This window comes from Balaenoptera borealis (assembly GCF_965194805.1).
Source record: "Balaenoptera borealis genome assembly, chromosome: 11".
Lineage (NCBI taxonomy): Eukaryota > Metazoa > Chordata > Mammalia > Artiodactyla > Balaenopteridae > Balaenoptera > Balaenoptera borealis.
In genome coordinates, this window is record NC_138868.1 from 4,776,366 (window position 1) to 4,799,259 (window position 22,894).

At 44.9% G+C, this 22,894-nt stretch overlaps 1 protein-coding gene across 28 annotated transcripts in view; it reads right to left on the reverse strand.

The window, feature by feature from the left end:
- PPP6R3 (protein phosphatase 6 regulatory subunit 3) overlaps positions 1-22,894 on the reverse strand; it is a 130,017-nt gene that overhangs the window by 58,694 nt on the left and 48,429 nt on the right. For 24 of the 28 annotated variants that reach the window (XM_082342858.1, XM_082342850.1, XM_082342875.1 and 21 more), the window contains 5 exons: positions 14,230-14,462; positions 9,491-9,677; positions 5,718-5,855; positions 2,760-2,825; positions 493-605 (listed from right to left, as the gene is read on the reverse strand). In XM_082342858.1, the coding sequence (XP_082198984.1) occupies positions 493-605; positions 2,760-2,825; positions 5,718-5,855; positions 9,491-9,677; positions 14,230-14,456 (731 nt within the window). In that variant the 5' untranslated portion in view covers positions 14,457-14,462. Of the gene's footprint in view, positions 1-492; positions 606-2,759; positions 2,826-5,717; positions 5,856-9,490; positions 9,678-14,229; positions 14,463-22,894 lie in introns of those variants that run through there. The other 4 variants (XM_082342864.1, XM_082342862.1, XM_082342866.1 and 1 more) reach the window with 1 other exon arrangement.

Consider the following 22,894-nt stretch of genomic DNA (forward strand, 5'->3'; position numbering starts at 1 on the left):
TCCAGTAGTTAGGACTTGGCCCTTTCACTGCTGATAGTGCGGGTTTAATCTCTGGTCGGGGAACTAAGATCCCGCAAGCCACGCGGCATGGCCAAAAAATTAAAAAAAAAAAAAAAAAAATCACTGACTAAGATGGGTCAAATTACTTCATACACCTATCTTCCCCAAAGACCATGGAGGCAGTGACTGCAGTTATGATGTCACTGTCCCATCCATGATAGTTTCATAGAATTTAGTTTACAACTATTGAAAAGTTCAAAGTCTACATATAAATGTCATTTATTTACATTCTTACCCTGTAAGTCTCCAATGGGCATCATGAGTGGCTGAGTTCAGATAAGCAGGTTTTCCTGCCTGCCTTCTCAGCCACCCACAGGTTATTTTCCAGGGACAGGACTCCCACGTTAAGAAACACTTACCAAGTACTTACACTGGTAGCATGTCAAATAGCATCAATATGAAAAAAGAACAAGAAGAGAGTTTCAAACATACTTTTCTAGAGTGGCAAGCAGGGGGTCTGGCTCTGTACTGTTCTGAATTTGTAACATCTGGTCTCTGCTCAGGCGAACAATTTCACAAAGTGACTGTGATGCATTTGAATGCCGCTAAAGGAAAGAAGTACAATTTTAACTATAAAACACATCAGAAGTCAAATTTATAATAAAATAAAGTTAGTGAAGAAATTGCTTAAGAAATAACACAAATTAACACTGGCCATAAGCTACAGTAAATAAAAAGCCAGGGTCCAAAGAAATAACTTATGTCAAGCATGAGTATTTTACCCTGCCAGGCTTCACTTAACAACACCACAAACAAAATACATGTTACTTTGTGTAGGGAAATGTAATTAAAGTTCTGACAAGGAAAAATTTCTTTAATTAAATACTTGAAGAAAAAAATATCCCCCCAATTTATATACTTTTAGCAGCAAAGAAAGATGAACACAATTCTTTGGCTTAAAAAAATAAACGCAGCTTTCTGGAATATACTAATGGATAAGAAATATTACTTCTTCTTTCAGTGCACAGTGTGCTATTCTACAGGAAAGTTCTGCAACCTCAGCACCAAATGCCTATGCTCCGTGGCATGTGGCACTGAGCATCACCTGCCCAGCGAGACCAGCAGGTTCCAGCACAGATGACAACACACACCAGGATATCAAAATCCACTGTTTGCAAATCAGGAGTCTAACATTTCCTCAATAAATATATGCAATTCATCACTTAATACAAAACGGAAGTATCAACAGGACTGTCCAAAAGACAAAATTAACTTTCCTTGCAAGTCAGTTAGAGAAGGTGCTGATGCCCCAAATGCTTTGTCCTTTGCAAAAAAAAGTTGCTGCAGAGTTGGGCTTCTCCTCTGTCAACTTCTCCTGGACCCTCCAGACAGGGACAGTACCTGCTGAGCAGGAACCTAGTGATGAGCAAGCCTCGTCTGTGGATGTGTCCTCCCCACGCCGCAAACAGGGCAGGCCACGCTCCTGTCCTCACTCTCCTCGGCCTGCACCGGCCACACTTCCAGCACATGGGAAATGTGCTCTTGGAACCATCCAGCTCCCCCGGCCACAGCAGGAGGGCTCACCACCCCAACCAGGCCGAGGGCGCCGTCGAAGCTCTAGCACCCAATACGTGCACACACTAGAGTGTCCTTCCCGAGTGTCAGCAGTAACGATACCGTCTCAGGGGAGGGTGGGAATCAACAGCCCCTTTAATGGTTAGCTCTCTTCTTTTCTTTTTTGAAGGGGGCGGTGGGATGGGGAGCCTGCTTTAGATAAACTCCAGGTACCAAAAGTTTTTTAATGGACTGCAGTAGAAGGGGCTACATCTACCTCCACAGGAAATCTGTCTTGGTGGGGAGAACATGCTCTGGCCACATGCTCCTTCCTCTGCACTGTCCTCTATGGCGCTCACTCTCCAATTAATCCAAGCTAGAGGCATCCAAGAAGGCTGCCCATGCCCCATGACACACCCTGCATGTTGTTTGAAACAACTCCTTTGTAGATACTACACTGAACCATGTGGAACTGTCATTTCCATAGGCAGAAATGGCCAAATGCTGGCAGCTCCACAAGGCTCAGTCCGCTACCGAAGGCGGCAACAAGGGCAGCAGCAGAGAAGCAGGGGGACGGCATCCTCTACAGCCGCATACCCGCTGGTCCTGGAGACCCCACCCCACCCCCAGGCATCCCCTCAGCATGGAGCTCAACGTGCAAACTCCAAAGCAGCTTCAATTCTACTGCCAAGTCAATCTTTAGCACCCAGGACGAAGGCCAAACCTGTCAGCACAAAAGCCCGAGCCAGGAAGTAGGACCACCAAGAGCTCATCACTCTTAAGGATTCAATGGTGACCAGGATCCTGCTGCGCTGTCTGGAAAGCTTTAGCCAGAATGGAAAAAACAAATGCACACAGACGTGGCCACATCATTTGGGCTAATGATGAGTATAAAAGAAAAACAAAGTGTGGAGGAGGTTTGTAATAAAGGCAAGCAGATGCAGCACGAAGTCTCAGCTCTAAAAAGGAGATGGAGCTAGACCCAGGGCTCACTGTTTCACATTTTGGGAAATTTTCTGAGTACCGGCAAAATGCAATATTTTTAAAAGCCTTTGGTGTTTAGAAACCTGTCAACTTGACGAATGCCAGGTGATCGCTGTTACCTACCCTCTACCTTCACACCTAGTACAATTATGCTCTGTGCCCAAATAAACATGGTTCATTTTTTTTTTTAATCAAGTTTATAGTCACACAAGAGAACTTACATCTTCTTCTTGCGATGGATGAACTATTTCCACAAGCCTCTGGATAATTTTCTCCTCATTTAACCACTGTAAAACACATTGTAGAAGTAATCATAGCAATGAGTGGCTCTTGTTCAAGCCCCAATGAAGATTAACATACTTGGAAATATCCATCACATTTTAAGTAGAATGTTACAGGTTTTCTCTGGACTTTGAACACTACAGGAAATTAAAAGTCCCCCAAGGAAAATGCCAGTGAATATATTATTTTAACAGTAGCTACGGTACCAACTACTCCCCAAGTCACAATACCCACATCCAAAAATTCTATACATCAGTTTCTTAGTGATGTTAATTCTCAGACACTGAGTACTAAAACGGTCTGTACTTTGGACATGAAAGGGGGCGGTGCGGGGAATGGAACTTACACATTTTCTGTAAGAGAGCATTCAGTTTAAGAGAGCTTCAAAAAGGTTGAGAAAAGCAATATTTAGTAGCAAGCCTCTGGCTTAAAACACATGATGAACTTTTACCTTCTAAAACCAAAACAACCACAGGAAACGTGGGGGCTGGCGGGCACCACAGAAACAGAGTTTGTCTGCCCTGCCACATGCTAGCAAGCTATTACCATGATTAGGACACTCTCTTCTTCCACCATATATGAAATACTGCCATGAATGAAAATATGAAGCGGATGAGAATAAATGAAAAATCAGCCGGCGTAATATTAGTTCCACAAGGAACAGGAACACCGTAATAAACAAGGCACTCACTACCTGGAACGGATGCGCGCGTTGTGTGCGCACATGCACGCACACACACAAAATCCCAAAGGTTAAAAGAGATGGCGGCGGGGCTGGGGGTGGGGTGAGGCTAGGGGTGGGTGGCAAAAAATCAAACACGCTTTGCTAAAGGCATGTAGAGAAACTCTTAGGTTGTCTCCAGGCTCCTTAAGGAGAACATGCCAAAGGAAAATGCAAACAAAAGCTATTAGGAAACTACCACAAAGGCAGAGGCCCTAATTTACATTTTAAGATGTTTTAAAATGTGTACGTGAAGTACCCTGTGTTTGAATCTGTTCAAACACAGATTCTGACTCAGCAGGGCAGGGGTGAGACCTGGGATTTCTAACATGCTCCCAGGTGATGGTACTTTGAGTAGCAACGACCTAAAACAGGATGCAAACACCTCTACAGAGGAGGTGGGGCAGAGGGTCCTGACGGCCACGGGAAAAAGTAGGAAACTTTGTGGGCAGTGAACGAATCAATCCCCCACCCTCACTGCCTCCACAGCTACTAACAAGCACCGACAGTCCAAGCCCACGGTGGGCCCCCCAATCAAAGTAAGACATTTACGAGTTTCTAACTACCCTTCCCCCGACCTACGCCTTTATTAACCACCTACCACCATATCCCTCCAGAAATGCACCTATTCCTTTGGAAGTGGGCCCTAAAATTCAACCCAGCAGTGACCAAAGGAATTCTAAGAAACCATACTGAATAACTTCCCCCAATAATAATCCAAACATGAAGGTGACCATCCCTCTTATCCTTAGCCACCTCCCCTGGAATCCCCAGCCTCTACTGAGAAGAGACTCACATCCACAAAAGCACACCTAAAAGGGCCAGAGTCCCAATTTAGGGCCCTCTCCCACAGACAACTCCCAGGCCATCCACGAGGTCCCCCCAGCTGACTTCCTCACATGACCACGGTTCTCAGTAGACCTCTGCGTGCTCCTACAGACCCAGCCCTGACCCGACCCCCAGACTCTCCCACTCACACAAACACACGCTCTGGCACACCTGCCCACCTCGGTAGAACATGCCCTTCCCTGGGACACCACCCGACAGACCCTCCTTCTGGGCCTTCAGGTCTTTAGCTTTTTCAATAAAACTTGTTTCCAGAGTTCTAAAGTTTGAGGTTGAGTATTAAAGATGGATTGAGGGACTTTCCTGGTGGGGCAGTGGTTAAGAATCCACCTGTCAATGCAGGGGACACGGGTTCGATCCCTGGTCCGGGAAGATCCCACATGCTGCAGAGCAACTAAGCCCGTGCGCCACAACTACTGAGCCTGCGCTCTAGAGCCTCTAAGCCACAACTACTGAGCCCACGTGCCGCAACTACTGAAGCCCGTGCACCTAGAGCCCGTGGCTCCACAACAAGAGAAGCCACCACAATGAGAAGCCCGCGCACCGCAACAAAGAGTAGCGCCCGCTCGCCACAACTAGAGAAAGCCCACGCAGCAACAAAGACCCAATGCAGCCAAAAATTAATTAATTCATTCATTCATTTAAAAAAAAAAAGATGGATTGGACTGAGGAATGGTTCTGGAAGGAGGCAGTGAAAGGGACAAAAGAGAGGAAGAGAGAGAAAACAAGAAGCAAAGACGAGAGCCTGTGAGAAACCACATCTTCAAGTCACTCACACCCTCCTCTTCCCACCCAAATCCCACCCAAGGCAGCTCCTCAGGAAGCACACATATCCTGAAATAACCACCTCACCAAATTTTAAAATATGCGCCCTTTTGGAGGTAAACTCCTTTCTCCTTCTTATCCCATGCTCCCAGGTATCCACGAGAAGAAAGTTACTTCTGAAGCCAGATTCCCTAGAAATGCCAACACCTCTTCTTTTTGACTTTCAGAGATATCTCTGCAGTGTGACCATCTTCTCAAGAAAGAAGCCTCACAGCATACTCAGATGAGACTTTTAGCTCCCATTCTACCTTCCCACTCCCGCTGAAGCACAAACCAGCAAAGGGAAAGAACCCCTCACAAGGAGACAGCCTATGTACCTAGGGATGTGCACGTCGGGAATCCTAATCCTGAAAAATCTGAATCTCTTCCCATTTTGGAATCCACCCCCCACCCCCGTTTCCCAGACCACTTCCTACCAATCCCCTAGAATCCCGCCCAGACTGAGCGGCCCAGCAGCTCGAGCACCGCTCCCCAGCCCGTCCACAGCGGCCGTGATCCTACTCACATTCAGCACATCCTGCCTGGGCTGTGGAGGCTCAATGCACGTCAGGAGCCTGAGCAACAAGTCCATGATGGCCGATGTTCCTATGTGCTTCATAATAAGGTCCACAAAGTCACGTTTCTTCTTTAGGAAATCCACAATCTAGAGGAGAACAGCCACAACTGAAAGACACATCACTTGGGAACTATCAACTTTAGGATGCTTTCAGTCACGACCCATCTGGCTGCCCCCTCCAAAATCTACCACCACTTTAAGTTAAGGAAAAGCAAACGCTGAATTAGTAGTAAGATGTCAAATTGGAAAGCCTTCTAATTGTTACAGTATTCAAAAACCTCTTGGGAAAAAAAAATCTCTTAAATTATCACATGTTCCCTAATACAAACACACCATAATCTTTTATTTCTGTTCACTTTCATTATTAATTCTCAAAGAATGAGGACTAAAAATTTAACACCCTATAAAGAGCAAGCGAATACATCACTTAATAGTTTATGGACATAAAGCAAGTCCATTAGGCTTTACATGAAAACACAGAATAAACATTCAAAATCCTAACTGTACTCTAGCAAGTAAGAAAAAAATAAAATAAAAATATAAAGATTTCTACATCAAAGTGGCTAACTCATGTGCCACAGAAAATCACATTTGCATTTTATTTCAGCAATTCACCTGATCAGATTAACACAAGGAGGGTGAGTGAGTGTGGAAGAGGCTGACAGTTACCCCGAGGGGTTATGAAAACAGTTTTACAGTCATGACCGCCACCTGGGTCTCTTCTGCGCAGGAGGAAGAAGGCACCTGTTCTGTCCTGGACACCCTTGTGTACCTTCTAGTTTCTGTCCGTGTGCACAGATCACCTGTTCTGAAGTCCCAGAAGCAGCACGGTCAGCGTGGCAGCTGCCCTGACAAAAGTCACCGGAGTCTCTCAGAAGCCTGTGAGGTAGGGTTGCTCGACTCAATGTTATAGATGAGGAAACTGAGGCTCAGACCAGTGAAATATCTTGCTAGAAGCTAAAAAGTGGCTGCCCTGAGATTTAAATGACCCCAAAGCCACAAGTCTGCCATTATCCCACACAACGTCTAACAGCCAAGGATGAACTAAAAACTGCCTCACACCATCAGGTGTAAATGCAGGATTAACCGTCACATGTTGCTTCTCTAGACAATGAGGTTGAACTCTGTAACGTAAACCTTCAAGAAGTTATACATAATTAATCCACTCACAATTGAGTCACGTGGTAGTTTTTAAAAGCACAGTGGAGAAGAGAGGAAGAAAAAGTCAAATGTGGCCAAAATACTGCATTATTTAGTGGCAAAAGCACTGACTCTGGAGCCCAAGGCACAAGTCCCAGCCAGGGCCGTGGCAGCACAGCAAGGGCAGCGAGCTGGAGGGCGGCACTGCTGCGGGGCTCGCCCAGCCAGCACCGACGGCGCCCCACGCGGCTGGACCTCCTGCTCCACGCGTTAAGCCATGTCTGCACTGGTTAGGTCAGACTGAGTCTGAATTTTTTTCATTCCTTGCAGTTGCATATATCCTTACTAATACATTATGTGATGGGAAACCTTTATTTACACTCACAATTCTCAAAAGGATAGAAAGGTGCAGTGTGACCGTTCCCTGAAGCTGAAAGAGCAAGGGCTCTCGAATCCTCTCGTGGCTGAGGGCTTAAACGAGAAGTACGACGAGCAGCAGAGCGAATGGGCCCTCCTCTCGGCATTTAATTGGCACGTGTCATGTTCTTTACACAGGTAGTATGTCTGGCCTCAAAGACCAATGCAAATATGTAGAACCCCAGAGAGCTTTAAGTGTATTCTCACTCTATAATAAAGGCACACTGAAGTCCAGGACCCACAAATTAGGGTTTCCCTAGCACGGAGTGAGGAGAAAAGCACGGTGAAGGCGTGAGACCTGTCTCATCGTGACTACAACCGTCTGGAACTGACGAGCGCCTTACACGGATGGGATGGCTTGCACTTCCCTACAACAGTCAGCAGTACTGTCACTTCTCATCAAAAGACACAAGAAGGAAAGACAATCTGTATTGCAGGGATCATGATTTGGGGATTACTATCTAAGAAAAAAGAACCTCAGTTCCAATACATTTAGGAAGGTAACCCTGCTCAATTAAGAACACGAAAGAACAGCCTCCTCTAAAATAAGACATGTATCCACTTCGCCTTGGCAGAGGACAGGCGTACTGGGCCTAAAATAGTTCCCGTGCCTCCGTGTCTGCTGACAGCAAGGACGGGTCAAGGAGCCTGTTTTCCACCGCGAAGGACGCCAGGCCCAGCTGGTGTGACCCCTGCACCCCTGCTGGCCGCACTCTGCAGGACCGTTAGTTCGCACTCGGGCATCTGAGGCTGCTGTTGCTCCCTGGGTGCCTGTTTCCGTAAATGGATCACAGTCTCCTCGTAAGCAGGTCCTTTTCTGCACCAGTTCCCACTAGAGCTGTGATTCTCAAATTTCAGCGTGCACCACGGTCACCTGGGAGGCTTCTTCTTTTTTTTTTTTTTTAATTTATTTATTTTATTTACTTTTGGCTGCATTGGGTCTTCGTTGCTGCACAGGCTTTCTCTAGTTGTGGCGAGCGGGGGCTACTCTTCGTTGTAGTGCGCAGGCTTTTCATCGCAGTGGCTTCTCTTGTTGCGGAGCATGGACTCTTAAGTGTGCCGCAGGCTTCAGCAGTTGTGGCTCACGGGCTCTAGAGCTCAGACTCAGTAGTTGTGGCGCACGGGCTTAGTCGCTCCGTGGCATGTGGGATCTTCCTGGACCAGGGCTCAAACCCATGTGCCCTGCATTGGCAGGCGGATTCTTAACCACTGTGCCACCAGGGAAGCCCCTGGGAGGCTTCTTAAATCCCAAATTGCTGGCCCCACCCCCAGAGGGTCTGATTCAGTAGTTCTGTCTGGAATGGGGCTCAAGATCTTGCTTTTCTAACAAGTTCTCGGGTGGTACTCATGCTGTTGGAGCAGGGACCACACTTTCGAGAACCACTACACATACGACAGATACTTGGAAAGCAAGTTTCCCAAGTACAGTACATCTGAATTAAGAACAAAATGAAGCCTTGGGTGGGGGCGCGGGATGCGGGATGCGGGAACATGGATGGACACCACCACGAAGACGACGACGACGACGACGAAGGAAGAGGAAGAAGAGGGGGGAGAGGCTCCTGCCGGTAACAGTGAGGAATGAGCCCCTGTTAAGCCCTTCCGGACAGGAACAGCAGAGCTCCATGTGCACGCAACATGACAGTCAGTAGTACCCAGATGGCTCAAGTTTTTGAGTGGAGTCAAAACAGAAACAATCACCATTTGTATAAACTAATCATCAAGTGCATTTATGGGAAAGCTTTTTAAGTTTCACCTGTGATCATCATTAGGGGAAAGAAAAAATAAACTGTTACTTTACCATGGTCACTAAGATGCCACCCACACACCAACCACTCAGTGTGCACCCTCCTCACACTATCCTCACAAACGGACCCCAACATTCTCATGCTTCCAACCACTTGTCGAAAGAGGAAGCCAAAGTATACTGAAAAACTGAGATGTGAGGTACTCAGAAAATAAGAGGTCAAATTAGAATGTATTCATTAATGAGTAAGTCAGTGTTAAGTCAGCAAGCATTTAGAATGCTTAAGGTTTAAAATATATTCTTTTACAGAACCCGGATTTAAGGCACACTCAGAACACTGAAGCAACAAAATTACTGGGGGATCATCTCAGGGGGATGATCAGCCCTAATACTTACCTTTTTGGAAAACAGTATTTACCTGTTCTGGTTTTCTGCTGATAAGAATACTTAGCACCTTGCTGAAGAAACTGGCAAGTAGTGGGTTCAAGGGGGAATCGTTTAGGAGGAAGCTATACAATTTCATCAGCAGGGATTCATCTTCTCCCAGTCTATCATTCATCTGGGAGACGTCAGAAGTGAGCAGCTCACAAGATATATTTGGATACCTAGAAGAACAGGACACCCGTATCATCATCTGTATTAACGGTTTAATTACATCAAGTAAAATGCAAATCAGAAAGGTTTCCTAAAACTTTCTGAAAAATAAACAAAGTCATCTTCTGGGAATTAGAAAATAATTTCAATCCATTCCGTCCAATTTAATCTAGAGAGATTATAAAGTGAATTTTCTTCTGTGTCTAAAAAATGGTTTCTAAACCAAGCTTTAATAATAGGAATACATTTTCCCCAACAAAACTAGAGCACACCTGGGACTCAGGAGGCAAGGGCGGGGCCTCCTCAGAGGAGGTGCGATGGGGCAGGTCAAAGCCTGGGGCCGCAGCCCGCAGCAGCCTGCTCCGGCGTGCAAAGCAGCACAGCTCAAAGGACAACCGCGGGGGACGCCCATTTCCAGGAAACTGCACTGCACACAGCACCCTTAACTACTCAAGACACATTCAGGTTCCTGGACAGGCTGCCTGTATCCTCAGATGGGTTGTAACTGGAGTTAGAAAGCTGGGCTTATCAAGTGTTCAGTCCATATGACATGTTAAGAGAATAAATATTCTGATACACTCAAGAGAGAACAGGACACGGCCTGAGTTACCCAGGTGGGAAAACCATATACAGAGCTCTCCACACCAGTCTTCCAGGATCTTGTGGGATCAGCCCACCATCAGATCTCACTGCTGTGGGACACAGCCCTCTTCCACAGGCCCCACGGCCCGAGAAATACCTGTACCCCTAAAGCACGTTTGCCCCTGAGCGCCAGAGCACTCTCTCTGAAAAGTTGGCAGTAGATGCATTTTCTCCACTCACTTCTTTTACCACAAATGACTTCTCATCTGTTCTCAGAGCAACAGTGGAGACTCCAAGGCCCGTCCAGACTACACTCTCCCCCTCCCATCGTTCACCTCTCTGCTCTTGATCCCTCCCAGGTGAGTAGCAGGGAGTGGCAAGCTCAAATGCTGATCAGGACAGGGAGGTGACAAAACAGCCAGAAGCAGCTGTATGACAAAAGAGAGGGGTAAAGACTGTGGCCGGAACCCATGCAGCACCCCTGAGGCATCCAAGACAAGCAAGCAGCCGCCTGTTTGGAGACCACTGGCTTGAGAAGCAACTGGCAACAGACCAGAAGCTGCAGCACCTCGCAGGTCTGCCATGAGGGAGGAACACTGAACCGTATGAGAATATCCCCAAAGGAACCTTTGCAGGGAGAAAAAAATCAAAGACAGACAACAGAACTGGCAGGTGTGTGGGCACAAAGATCACATGATCAAATTGCTGTCTTCCGGAGGCTACGGCTCAATCAAATTAAAGCCTTCCTCACTTTACAGAACACATGGGCTCAAAGACCCCATAATACAAAGTCACCAATGTGCCGGAGGCAGGAGCAAGCAGTGGCGACAGGTGTGGCTTCTGGAGTCACACCACCTAGGCTCAGAACCTGTCTCCACCACTTACAAGCTGTATGACCTCGGGCACGTTACTTAACTTCTCTGGGCCTCAGTTTCCAAGGATGCAATATTAAGAAAAGTCCTTACCTCACGGGGGAGAATAATACATACAAAATACTGAGAAGAAGGCCTGGAATAAATAAATGCTAGCTGTCTTAATTCCTCTTTAGTTTCTACTTCATAAAACTGTCCAAATGCTGCAACAGGGCTGGGGGCGCGGGGGTAGGGGGTGGTGGAGTCGGCTCAACTGCCCCAATTTGAAAGCTGCTGGCAAAGGACTGGGAAAAGGTGGAGACCCCAGCTCCGGCTGCAACCCAGTGCGTAGGGAGTATTCTCAAAATTCTGATGCAGAAGGTCCAGAGGAGCGCATGGGCAGCTTTTAAAGTTTTTCACCTGTTTTTCCACCGGTGACCGGGAGGTCTGACCGAGCTAAAGAAGCACGCAAGTGGGGGCCCAGGCACGAACACAAAGGCTCAAAGTTCTGGTTCGGAACAGGCTGGGGCAACTCTCACTCTACCTCCCTAAGATTAAACAAGCTTCTGAAACACCCCAAGACCTCTACGCCACCCCTCAGCAGGGCCTCTCCAGCCCCACCCCACCCTCTGACCTCAGCTGCTTTGTCCTGAGAACACAGAAGCGATGGGAAGAGAGCCCAGCCCAACCATACCCCTGACCTGCACCCGGTCCCCTTCCTCCTCCCACTATGAAGCCACCCTACTGTCCTCTCGACCACACGCCCTCCCACCGAGGCCAGCACAGAGCATCACGAGACCTCCCGCTCCCTCCACACCAGCCCCGTTTCCCCCTGCGCTCATCACCCTCACCAGCACATAAACAGACCGTTATTTCTCGCATCTATGAGAAAAAACAAACACCACACCTCTCCTGGCTCCACATCTGCCTGTAGCTCCCACTTTCTCTCTCTGCTCCTTTTCCAGGGAACTATTTGAAAGAACTCTCTGCTTTGTCTCCAATTCTTCCTCAGAAGCACTGCAGCCTGGCTTCCGTGTCCACCAACCCGGAGAACCTGCACTGAAGGTGCCCGTGTGCTCCACGCTGTAAATGCCAATGGTTACCTGGCCTGTCAGCACAGCCCCTGGATCCCCTGGGCCCCCTGTCCCATCTCCCCGTCCTGAAGCCTGGCCTCCCTTGACATTGAGGGAAGCACCCCTCCTGGTTCTCCTCTTGCCTCTGAAGTCCCTCTGTGGGAACCTGACCCAACCAACAGCATCTCAGCTTTTGGGTTTACACTACTACTTAAGGACCTATTTTTAAAGTTCTGTTCAAATATCTGCTAAATTATTTAAAACTGAGGTATCTGTCATTAAGATTAAAAAGTTAGTGTAAAAATGACAAACCTTCTAACACCTTGTGTATGATCACTGGATTAAAAGTGATGGGTTCAATCCACATGTGTAACTGATACGCAGTTATGAACTTCACAAACCACAGCAACCACCCCATCATCCGTAAACTAAAAAGCACTAGTCTAAATTTCCTTAGATGACTATAGTCAACCTTAACCCAGAGAAGCTTTCAGAACCCCTCTGAAAAATCACTCTGCGCTAATCCAGCTGTCCGAGACATCCAGCTCTGTGTATGTTACCACAGCGGGTGGCTCTGTCCGGGCCAGAAGTGCAGCAGAGAACTGCTCTGCTCAGCGCAAGCCATGCCCCCTCGAAATGGTGCCAACCAGAAGGCTGCCTGCCCAGGGAAACACACCTGCTCTCTCAACCGCAAAGGCAGCACAAAAAACGCTGGCATGGCAATACAACAGATGCCACGACTACTTTTTGGTAAAATAAGCAATTTCCACAAGGCTTGCTTACTCTTCTCCAGTTAAAGAAGTATTAGCTTCACTCAGCATGTGAGAAAACAGACCCAAGAAGGGTAAGCCTCTTGTTCAAGTTCTCAGAGCTTCTAGGAGAGGGCTACACCCATCCCGGGTGGGCCTGATACAAAGCCCACACCACGTTGCCTCCGGCCAGGATAAGCCCACGACAAGCAGCACCCACACATGCTGGTTCGCTGTGAAGGGGATTCCAAAGTAGCAAAGTATCTATCTTTGGGGCGGCAGGAGTACACTGGTATTCCTGTCAAATTTCTGTCCTTTTCTTTTCTAAGGTACTGCTCTCTGAGTGGAGACGTGCTGCATGCTAGTTGTCAACCTTAATGGCTGGCAGAGAACACGACTTCCTTGAAGATCCAAGCCACGAGAACTTGAAAGCATTACTAAGTATTATTCCTCTGACAGCAAAACTCTCCCCACAAAGAAATGAAAGGATATCTGAAAAGGGGGACAGACTGGGGGGAAAAGGGCAAAGGAGAATCTACTGTAGGCCATAATTCTTCCTATTCCATTAAGTTTATTTAATGCATAATCAATGACTTTTTGTTTTGTTCCTGAATTGGTTCTACTTTCAGGCAGAGAGGGGGGACAAATATTTCAATAGAGTTGGAGATGGAAAAGTAACTAACTGAAACCCCAACAATTTAAATACATATGGAATATTCGCAGAGTTTCCAGGGGTCCGAATACAAAGTGTTATAAGCTGACGACACCAGTGGTGAAGTAGATAAATCCACTGCCGTTATCCAAGGTGTTAGCTGCTTAAATTTAGCTACACTAATGTTCACCAAGACCCATACCCTTATTTTCAGATAACAAAAGGTCAGAATTTATTTTATCAGCAGCACTGTTCATAAAACAAGCTCTGACCCAGATGTGCTGTGTGATCTTGAGTAGTCACATCATCTCTGTCTTCCTATTTGCAAAAAAGAGAAAATACTTACTTGGATTGTCTTACTATTTTAGGAAACTTTATCACTGTTTATAATGCACTTTGCCCTTAGACAAAACCTTTTGGCCAAAATTTAGAACATTCACTTTAAAAATCCTGTGATTTCACTGGACTTAGTTCTAGAACGGATTGTTTGCTCCACTGAGCCTGTCGCTCCTGACATGTTAACATTCTGTAACTGGTCTACGGCATTCTGTAACTGGTCTACTGGTCTGCAGAGCTGCTAGACAATAAGGACGATAATATACCCTACCCCCGCTTCACTTCAGCCCCACCCTAAAGAGAAGACTGAATTTTCTTACTTGTATCTGATCTTTTCATCCATGTCTTGAGGTGGTTCTTCAATAATGAATGAGACTAAATCTTCGAGACATTCTGCTTTTAACAGGAACTCTATAAGTTTGCGGTTCTGAGCTTTACATTCCTGTAAAACATCTTCCTCATCCATCAACTCCTTCAGTGTTACATCTTCTCTTTCTAGAAGTGTGTCTATGTGGGATGATGAGTGAAGATCAAATTTCCAAAACATGCTGCTCTAAACAAAATGCAGAGAGTATTTCAAATACAATTTCAACTTCACATATTAATTTCTCAAATTTCCATCTAGTTCTACAGTCTAAAATGTCAACTTGGGTCACATAAGAAAAACAAGTTCCATATAGAATCTATAAAATACTTTTTAAATAAGTAAAATTGGCAAGATTTTTTCCTTCTCAGAAAATATTTTTATCGACAACAAAAAATTCTGACTTGAAAATGCTGAAAGAATGCTAAAACCTGGGATGATTTTAACCTGCAAAATTAACCCACCCATACTTTAAGAATTTAGTGCTGGGAAAGGAAGAAAATAAACCCTTTCTTCAGGGTGAAACATACATTCTTACACAGAACTAATATCTTCAGTAACAAATGACAAGTATTGAGACCTAAGTACATGGTACTCTTCAGAATATTACAACATTAAATAAATAACCACCACGAACCAGAACTTTTAGCCACGGACAGCATTCACAGCTGAAAACCTGAAAGCCATAAAATGGTAAAACCTATGCCATTCTTAGCAAAGAAACAAAAAACTGTAGCAAAATCACCTTAAAGAACAATCATTCACCTTGTCTTCAAAGTTGATCACGGAAAATTCGATCCTAGGATGTCTACAGATTGACAAAAGAGTTCACTTTCCTTATTTCAAATACTTCAGCGAAGTCACTGACTGAAAAGCCATTAGTGACATTCAAATACCTTCCCACGTCCCACTGGTATCAGGTCAGTATGTGCTTATTTTGGTCTATAAGCCGAATTTCTGCTAATCTAATGGTCTCTCCACTTGAAGTTAGAAAACTGGACACAGTTAATAATTTAGCCTTAAGTCTTAAAAAAAAAAAATAGGTCTCATTTAAAGTAGTATGTCTTTTCATTTTTTTGTAATCCCACACATAAAGGCAAAGTATAATGAAAAGTACTAATAAACCACAAAAGCAAATCTGATATCAAGCCCTTACTACTGGCTAGTTATAAACAAGATATACACTCATATTCATCAACTGAAAACTATAAATGTCTACAAACCAAAGTCATACTTCTAAAATATGGATCAAGATATAATCACATTATTTACCTCAATTAAAAACTGACTTCCAAAATTTTTTTTTTTTTAATTTATTTATTTATGGCTGTGTTGGGTCTTAATTTCTGTGCTAGGGCTTTCTCTAGTTGCGGCAAGCGGGGGCCACTCTTCATCGCGGTGCGCAGGCCTCTCACTATCGCGGCCTCTCTTGTTGCGGAGCACAGGCTCCAGACGCGCAGGCTCAGTAGTTGTGGCTCACGGGCCTAGTTGCTCCGCGGCACGTGGGATCTTCCCGGACCAGGGCTCGAACCCGTGTCCCCTGCATTGGCAGGCAGATTCTCAACCACTGCGCCACCAGGGAAGCCCCTGACTTCCAAAATTTTAACCTTATAAAGGTAACTCATCATATACTGATTTACAGAGAAAACTGATAATTGGTGGTGATGAAATAACAAGTGTTGGCAAACTTCGACCCACAGACCAAATCCAGCCCACAGACTGCAAGCTAAGAACGGCTTTGATAATTTTAAAGGGTTGTTTAAGAGAAGCATATGTGACAGTGACCATGTGTGGCCTGCATATTTACTAGCTGGTACTTTACAGAAAAAGTTTAGCATCCCCTGCTCAAGAGGAAACAGAGTGCTGACTAACACATTCCTTTCTGCCATCTCTGAACCCACACGGGCATGCCCCCCACAGTCCTCACAGCCTGCCTGGAGGGGCGGAGCCATGTGGTGTCAGGCGGGACTGTCTACCAGACCCATCCTCTCCCTTCCTTAGGCACTCACCTAGACCGTGTCCCCAACTTCTCGGGCAGGTAGGTACGGCCACATTACACAGTTTTCTCCAATGTGCTGTGAGCCATAAAAAATTCCATGTGCTCCCCCCGGCATGTGGCTGGATGTTGATGACAAAAAAGGCCCTAAGGGACAGCAGAGCCAAAAAGGAAGGTGCCTCCACCCCCAAGTCACCGCGTGCAAGATCGCTGCCTGCCGATCTGAGAGCCTGTCCTAGGCCGGGTTACGATGAGCCATCATACACACCTGGCCTGTATTCCAGCAGGATGGCCGACCTGACCAACCAGCTCCTCCAAACTCCTGAGCCCACGACACAGTGTGTTATTATACTTATTTTATTATACACAAGAAAAGGAATTCTTGAGCAACTATCTGTTTTAAAATGCCTAACTCCTTTTGCTTTCCACTATCCTAAATTAGAATAGCATTTTTCAAATCAGAACACCTTAAAATATACATTTCCACAGTGCATTTTCTTTAAATTGGGTAGGTATACTACCAACTTAAAAATAAAATATAACCACAGTAGACTCTTAAACATTATGTATTCTATCTTTTCGCCAAACAGCAAATTGACTGGAAATGAACAGCACTGGTAAATTAGTTACCCCTGGCTTGGCCCTACTTCCATTTGTGCCCTTTGAAGTCAAATCAAGCCAGGTATGAACTAACTGTTACAAAGTTCAGCTGCCCAGGGCCCTGAGGTAAATGGAGTCCTTTAAAAAATGTAACTAAGATACTCTGAAAAAACTGAAAAAAGTCAGAACTTCAACAGCTCACTTTTAGTAAACATAAATACACTTTAAAATTCTTAACCTAGGTATACTTCAACAGGATTTAGAAATAAAAGGGGATACAATTTCTTACAGAACCAATTCACAGGCTTTTAAATCAATACTGACAAAGAGAGAAATGGTAAAACCAAACTACCCTCCATCTGTCTGCAAAATCCTAGAATTGTTTTGTAAGTTGGATAAGGTACCTTGAAAATAGGGTTTTCTCCACAAGGGCTGAAGAGTATGTGGGCAGGAGTTAACTGTTACTTGATGCCACAGAGGACAACCTCTGCTATGCTCTGCCTTCCTCATAACTGAAGACACAAGTGAAAATTATCACCATATATGCATAAAATAGGACCAAAGGATCCATAAATCTACTCGTCATAGATCAACTGCTTTAATTAAAGGTCCTGTGAAATTAATAAAATATCATCCTTCTTGGAAGCAAAACCTGGGCCACAGCACCTTTATTTCAAAAGCAGTTAAGCAGTGACACTTTGTTTCTGAAACAAAAGGTGCTACCTTGTCTCCATGACACAGGACCTGGTACGGTGATGTGGTTAAATCACGTGCAAGAGGTTTGAGAAGGACGTCAGTGCCTCCGCAGAATCTGCCAAGGCTCTGCTGGTAGAGTATATTCAACAGGGCCCAACTGTGGTTTATGTAAACCACCTACAACCACGTGCTTTCATCAAATAAACATCATTTTCTCCTCAAACCTTGTTAGGACTCTTAAGCATCTAAACAGACTGGATTCCAATGCTGGCTCCACAACTGCCTGGCACTGAGGCCTCAGGAAAACCACTTCACCTCTCTAAGCCCCAATATCCTCAAACAAGTAAAATGGCTGCGAGTAGATGAGAAAGGCCCGGTCTGGTGGCTGGGACATATCGGCACTCAGCACCTGGAAGCTTCTGTGTAATCAACATACCACCCCCTTGAAGTCAAGTGAGCTTTAAACCAGTGCTACCAGACTTCCATGGGGTCTTATGAAAACACAGTCTCAGATTCCGATTGAGGAAAGCAGGGATCAGGCCCGAGATTCTGCACCTCCAGCAAGTCCTCAGAGGCTGCTGCTGTCCTGGGTTTAAACCACTGCTGATCATTTGTAATAAACTGCAATAAGTATATTCAAAATAATCATGTAACCATGAGAAACAGGAAAAGCCTACTATACCAACACGTGACTGTCATTTATTTCAGAAACTCCCTGTGGACAAGCTGGTATTAGTGGGTTTTCCTTCAATGTAACAGAAGCAAAATATAACACTTTCCAACAGAGGCCAGAAAAAATGACACCATGAACACAGTAAAAGGTAAACTATTAAAGAGTTCTGGAGAGGGAAACTGCTGATGGTCCCGCCTACAGATGAGAAGGAAACTGTGGAAATGACACAGAAGAACTTTAATGAGTTTAAAATACAAAATCCCCTATTCGTATGTACTAACCGCCTAATTTTGGCAATCTTCTATCCAAGTAGGGTAAACTGTACTCTGTAAAGCCCAAGTCTGCAAACTGCTATCAATAGTGGAAAACCTGTACCCAGGAATGGCTGGCCCAGGGCACAAGGTTCAAAGATTCAAAAAGAGATTCAAAGATTATGAAGAATCTCAAGACAGCAGTTGAGCCTGAAAGCTAACGCTTCTGGGTGTGGGCCCCGTGGGACTACAGGCCGCACACCCGCGAAGCCAGCCTCCGGTATGCCATTCCGTAACTGGTCCACATCAATCCCCAAGATCCCATACCCTAAATACTTCCTCGCATGCTCCAGTCTTGCAACACACATGCACAACATACATCCAGTTTAGATAGCTGCAGTCACCTAAAGTAAGAAGTACAACCTACACAAACATGAGAAGTAGCTGCATCCACCTAAGATAACACAGGGGGAAAGACTTTAAGACAACAAAATGTGTTACAAATTTTTAATACTATTTCTTTTAGACGTGCTATGAAGGGAATATTTATAATACAAATTTTTTCTGGGTCTTATACAAAGGCATGTAAGCACATGCTCCCCAAGTTCAAATCCCTACACACCTCAGTCTGCCTGCAGCACTCTCTAGAGGCCCCGGCCCTCAGCACTACGAGAAACACAACACCTCCACTGTCACCTGAGCTGGTGCTAACAGAAACATCACTCAAGCCACAATGTGAGCCACAGGTAAGTTTAAATTTTCTAGCAGCCACACCAAAAAGTAAAAGAGAAACTGGTAAAATTAATTTTAAATGTATTTATTTAACCTCATACAGCTAAACATTATTATTTCAACATGTAATTCTTTTGGTACTAAGTCTTCAAAATCTGGGTGTTTTGAAACTTCATAGCACATCGCAATTTGGACCAGCCACATTTCCGGTGCTCAAGAGTCACATGTGGCCATACGGGACAAGACAGCTAAAATTGTATGATTGCTACAATTATGATTCAAAGTTTCTCTCCTGGTACTAAAATATCTTCCCCATCTCCTTCCACAGCCAAAGTCAATAGTTACCCACCTTTTCCACACAAGGGCCAATGTGGGATGGGTGGGGAGAGGCTATGGGCCACGGTTTTCCTTTCTTTTAAAATATAAACATACCTGGGAAATCATGTTTATTCTCATATATATATACACACACACATACACACACACACACACACACACACACACACACACACACACACACACACACATATATATATATATATATATATATATATATACACATATAAAAGAAACAACTTGGACATTCTTAACTCAAAAAAGTAGGTCACAAGAAAACTAGAACTGTTTTTTAGCCTCTAATTTCTAGGAATATTTGTAGGGATAAAAGGTAAAATTTCAAATTCTTTACCTTGTGATAATGGAGAATGCTAGCTTGAATCAGGAGGGCTACAAGTGGCTCATTACGGGTATAAATACACCTGGCCAAATTTTAAAATAGGTACGTGTCTCTGGGAATTTATTTCATTTTCTAAGTTAATTCAAAAATATTATGATGAAAAATAAAATGCCCAGGTCACTCAAACATGTTGGGAAACAATGATGTTTGATTAATATAAAAAAATAGACTCCCCACTGGTCCCAGAGAAAACTGAGTCTTCACTGCCTCCATTCAGGTTCAAAACAACGTGCTTATTACCCCGCGAGGGGCAGGCACATTTACCCCAAACCTTTGGCCGAGTTTCCCAACAGCCTGGGAACAGGGTGTAGTGAACAAACCGAGCTGCTGAAAGGCTGTTCTTACTGGCTCTCCTGCTTCTGCCAGTGTCCAGACACCTGGAGTTGCAGGACCCCTGGGCTTGGATTCAGGTGTGCGGAGAACTGAGTTGGGCCACGTATAACAAGACCCAAATGGGGGAACGGCTAGGCTCAAGAAGGGTTGGTGGTTGCCACTCTGTACACTGAGAGCAGCAGGCCACCAGGAAGGGACAGAGAAGAAAGTATCTATAAATAGCAGAGTGCAGTCACTCTGAAGGGAGGTCAGCTCTGTGTTATAAGTTAACGATAAACTCCCCCCAACAGCAACGCTCAAGGCCTAGGCAAAAGCTATAATTTTCACACGAAGAGGCAGAAACATGCAACATCGAGAAGGAGTAACAGTTGGGCTTTGATGGCAGTTCTCTTTAAGTACTAAGGAAAAAGATCACAAAGGACTGGGAAGTCTACCCAGTAGCTGCCTCTCCATTCTTAGCAAAGGTATCCAACTCACACAGTTGTCCCCTCACCCCCACCCGAACACTAGACTAATCAAATCAAGTATCAGAGTGCCAGTTAGAGATAACGAATTTCTTTAGAGGAAAGGGCAATACAAACTCAGGGCCAGTTTTGTTGTATTAGCTCTGAAACTGCTTCTTCCAAAGAACGTATCAAAAGCAATCAAGTTTCTACCATCCAGATGTTGTAGACGCTTTTCCCAGTTTTAATTTGTAACTTTCTTTGATAGTTCAGCTTTTCAGAGTAGCAAATAAAGGAGCAAAATCCACTTAATATGCACTATATTAATCAACAGGTACTTTTAAAGCACTAATATGCACTGTACTGGGGAATGCAGGAGTAATATGATAATGGTGCCTACTTCCTTGAAGAATACAATAAAACTGAGAACAGAGAAAATATGGAAAATAAATGGCATAAACTCCAAACTTGTTCTGTAGAAAAGGAGCTCAAGGGAGGGGAGCCTGGACAGAAAAGACTTGGCTGTAAATGAGGCCTAAGCTGGGCCTCGAAAGACAGGTAGGGCTCAGCAGGTGATCCTATAAGCATGGAGGACAGACCCTGGAGCTTCAAGAAATTCACAGCAGGGAGAAGGCCCTGATGACAAGAAGAAAGAGCCTTTCGGAAGGCACTAGGAAAGGTTAGGCAACGCCAAGCCAGCTCGCAAAGAACCACGCACAAACGCCCAGCAGAGCCGGGCAGGCTTGCTGCAGAAGCGAGGGAGGGAGCCAGTCCGCTCTAACTGAGATAAATGCACATTAAAATAGCTATAGCAGAGATTAACACAGTATATAGAAACAAATGACTCAAGAGAAGTAGAGGAAAATGACACAGAGGAGATGAAATTTAGGCTGTGGCAAGTACATTTTCAACAGACTCTGTACTCCCACAAAGGCGGAGAGGGGAAGAGGTCTAACCTGTTCCCGGAACAGCCATGTGTTTGAATATGACTAAAGTGTGGGATAGGGAAGGGAGTGCTGAAGACAAGACCACTGAGGTGGGACACTGAAGTCAGGTGAGACAAGGCAAACGAGCAACAAGATGAGATCTAGAGTTTAAATGTTGTCAATGTGAAAGATGGACTGGACAGGGGTGAGCCTAGATAAAGAGCGGTGACCCAGAGACCGTTTTAAGAACTCACAGAGGACGGTGAGGCCCTACAACAGCCTCTACTCTGAAAACCAAGTTATTCCCTAAGAGATTTCACATTAAATTATTATCCCCCCTCCAGTTTCACCCATAATTAATCAAAGCCTAATTTTCATGTTTTTTTCATTCCTAGCTGTACTTAGGTATCAGATGATACAAATTTATGGATTGCCCTTGGAATTCTGAGCTATCTGGGAAATACATGATCCTCAGAAAACAAATGCTTACCCACACCCTGGGGCTAACTCCAGATACACCTCTAAGATGCTGTGGACAGGCAAGAGGTGCGATCTTAATCGCCCACTTCACTTTTACATTTAAACAGCCAACTGCCAATCAAGAAAAGTTCAGCCTCACTTTTGTCACAGAGTCCACACTAAAGTACAGTGATGTGTCCCTACAAGTTCTCATTATGAAAACGCAAGTGGACATGAATTTCTGTGCGTAATTTCCACAACTTCAAAAACTTCAATACGAGTATATGCAAAGCATGACTTATTTATACTAAGAACAAGATTTTTTTTAAAGTGAGACTAAGGGGTTGGAAAGAAAAAAGACAAGTAATGAGGATGACACAATGGTAATCAGGTTTTTTGTTTGTTTTAAATATTTATTTATTTAATTGCACAGGGTCTTAGTTGTGCCATGTGAACTCTCAGTTGCAGCATGCATGTGGGATCTAGTTCCCTGACCAGGGATCGAACCCGGGCCCCCTGCATTGGGAGTGCGGAGTCCTATCCACTGTGCCAGCAGGGAAGTCCCGGTAATCAGGTTTTTGCCAGGAGCCTTGTTAGAGATCAAAGCAATAAAGGCAAAGAAAACCTAGCTGGATCTAGGTGTCTATTCTCTGTGTGTGTGCACGCACACATGCACACACACGTGCCCACATACTGAAAGGGAGGGTGTAGTGTAGGTAAGAGAACATGACAAAAGTCAAATCAGAAAATTCTAAGTAGAGGGTTTTCCATCTCAA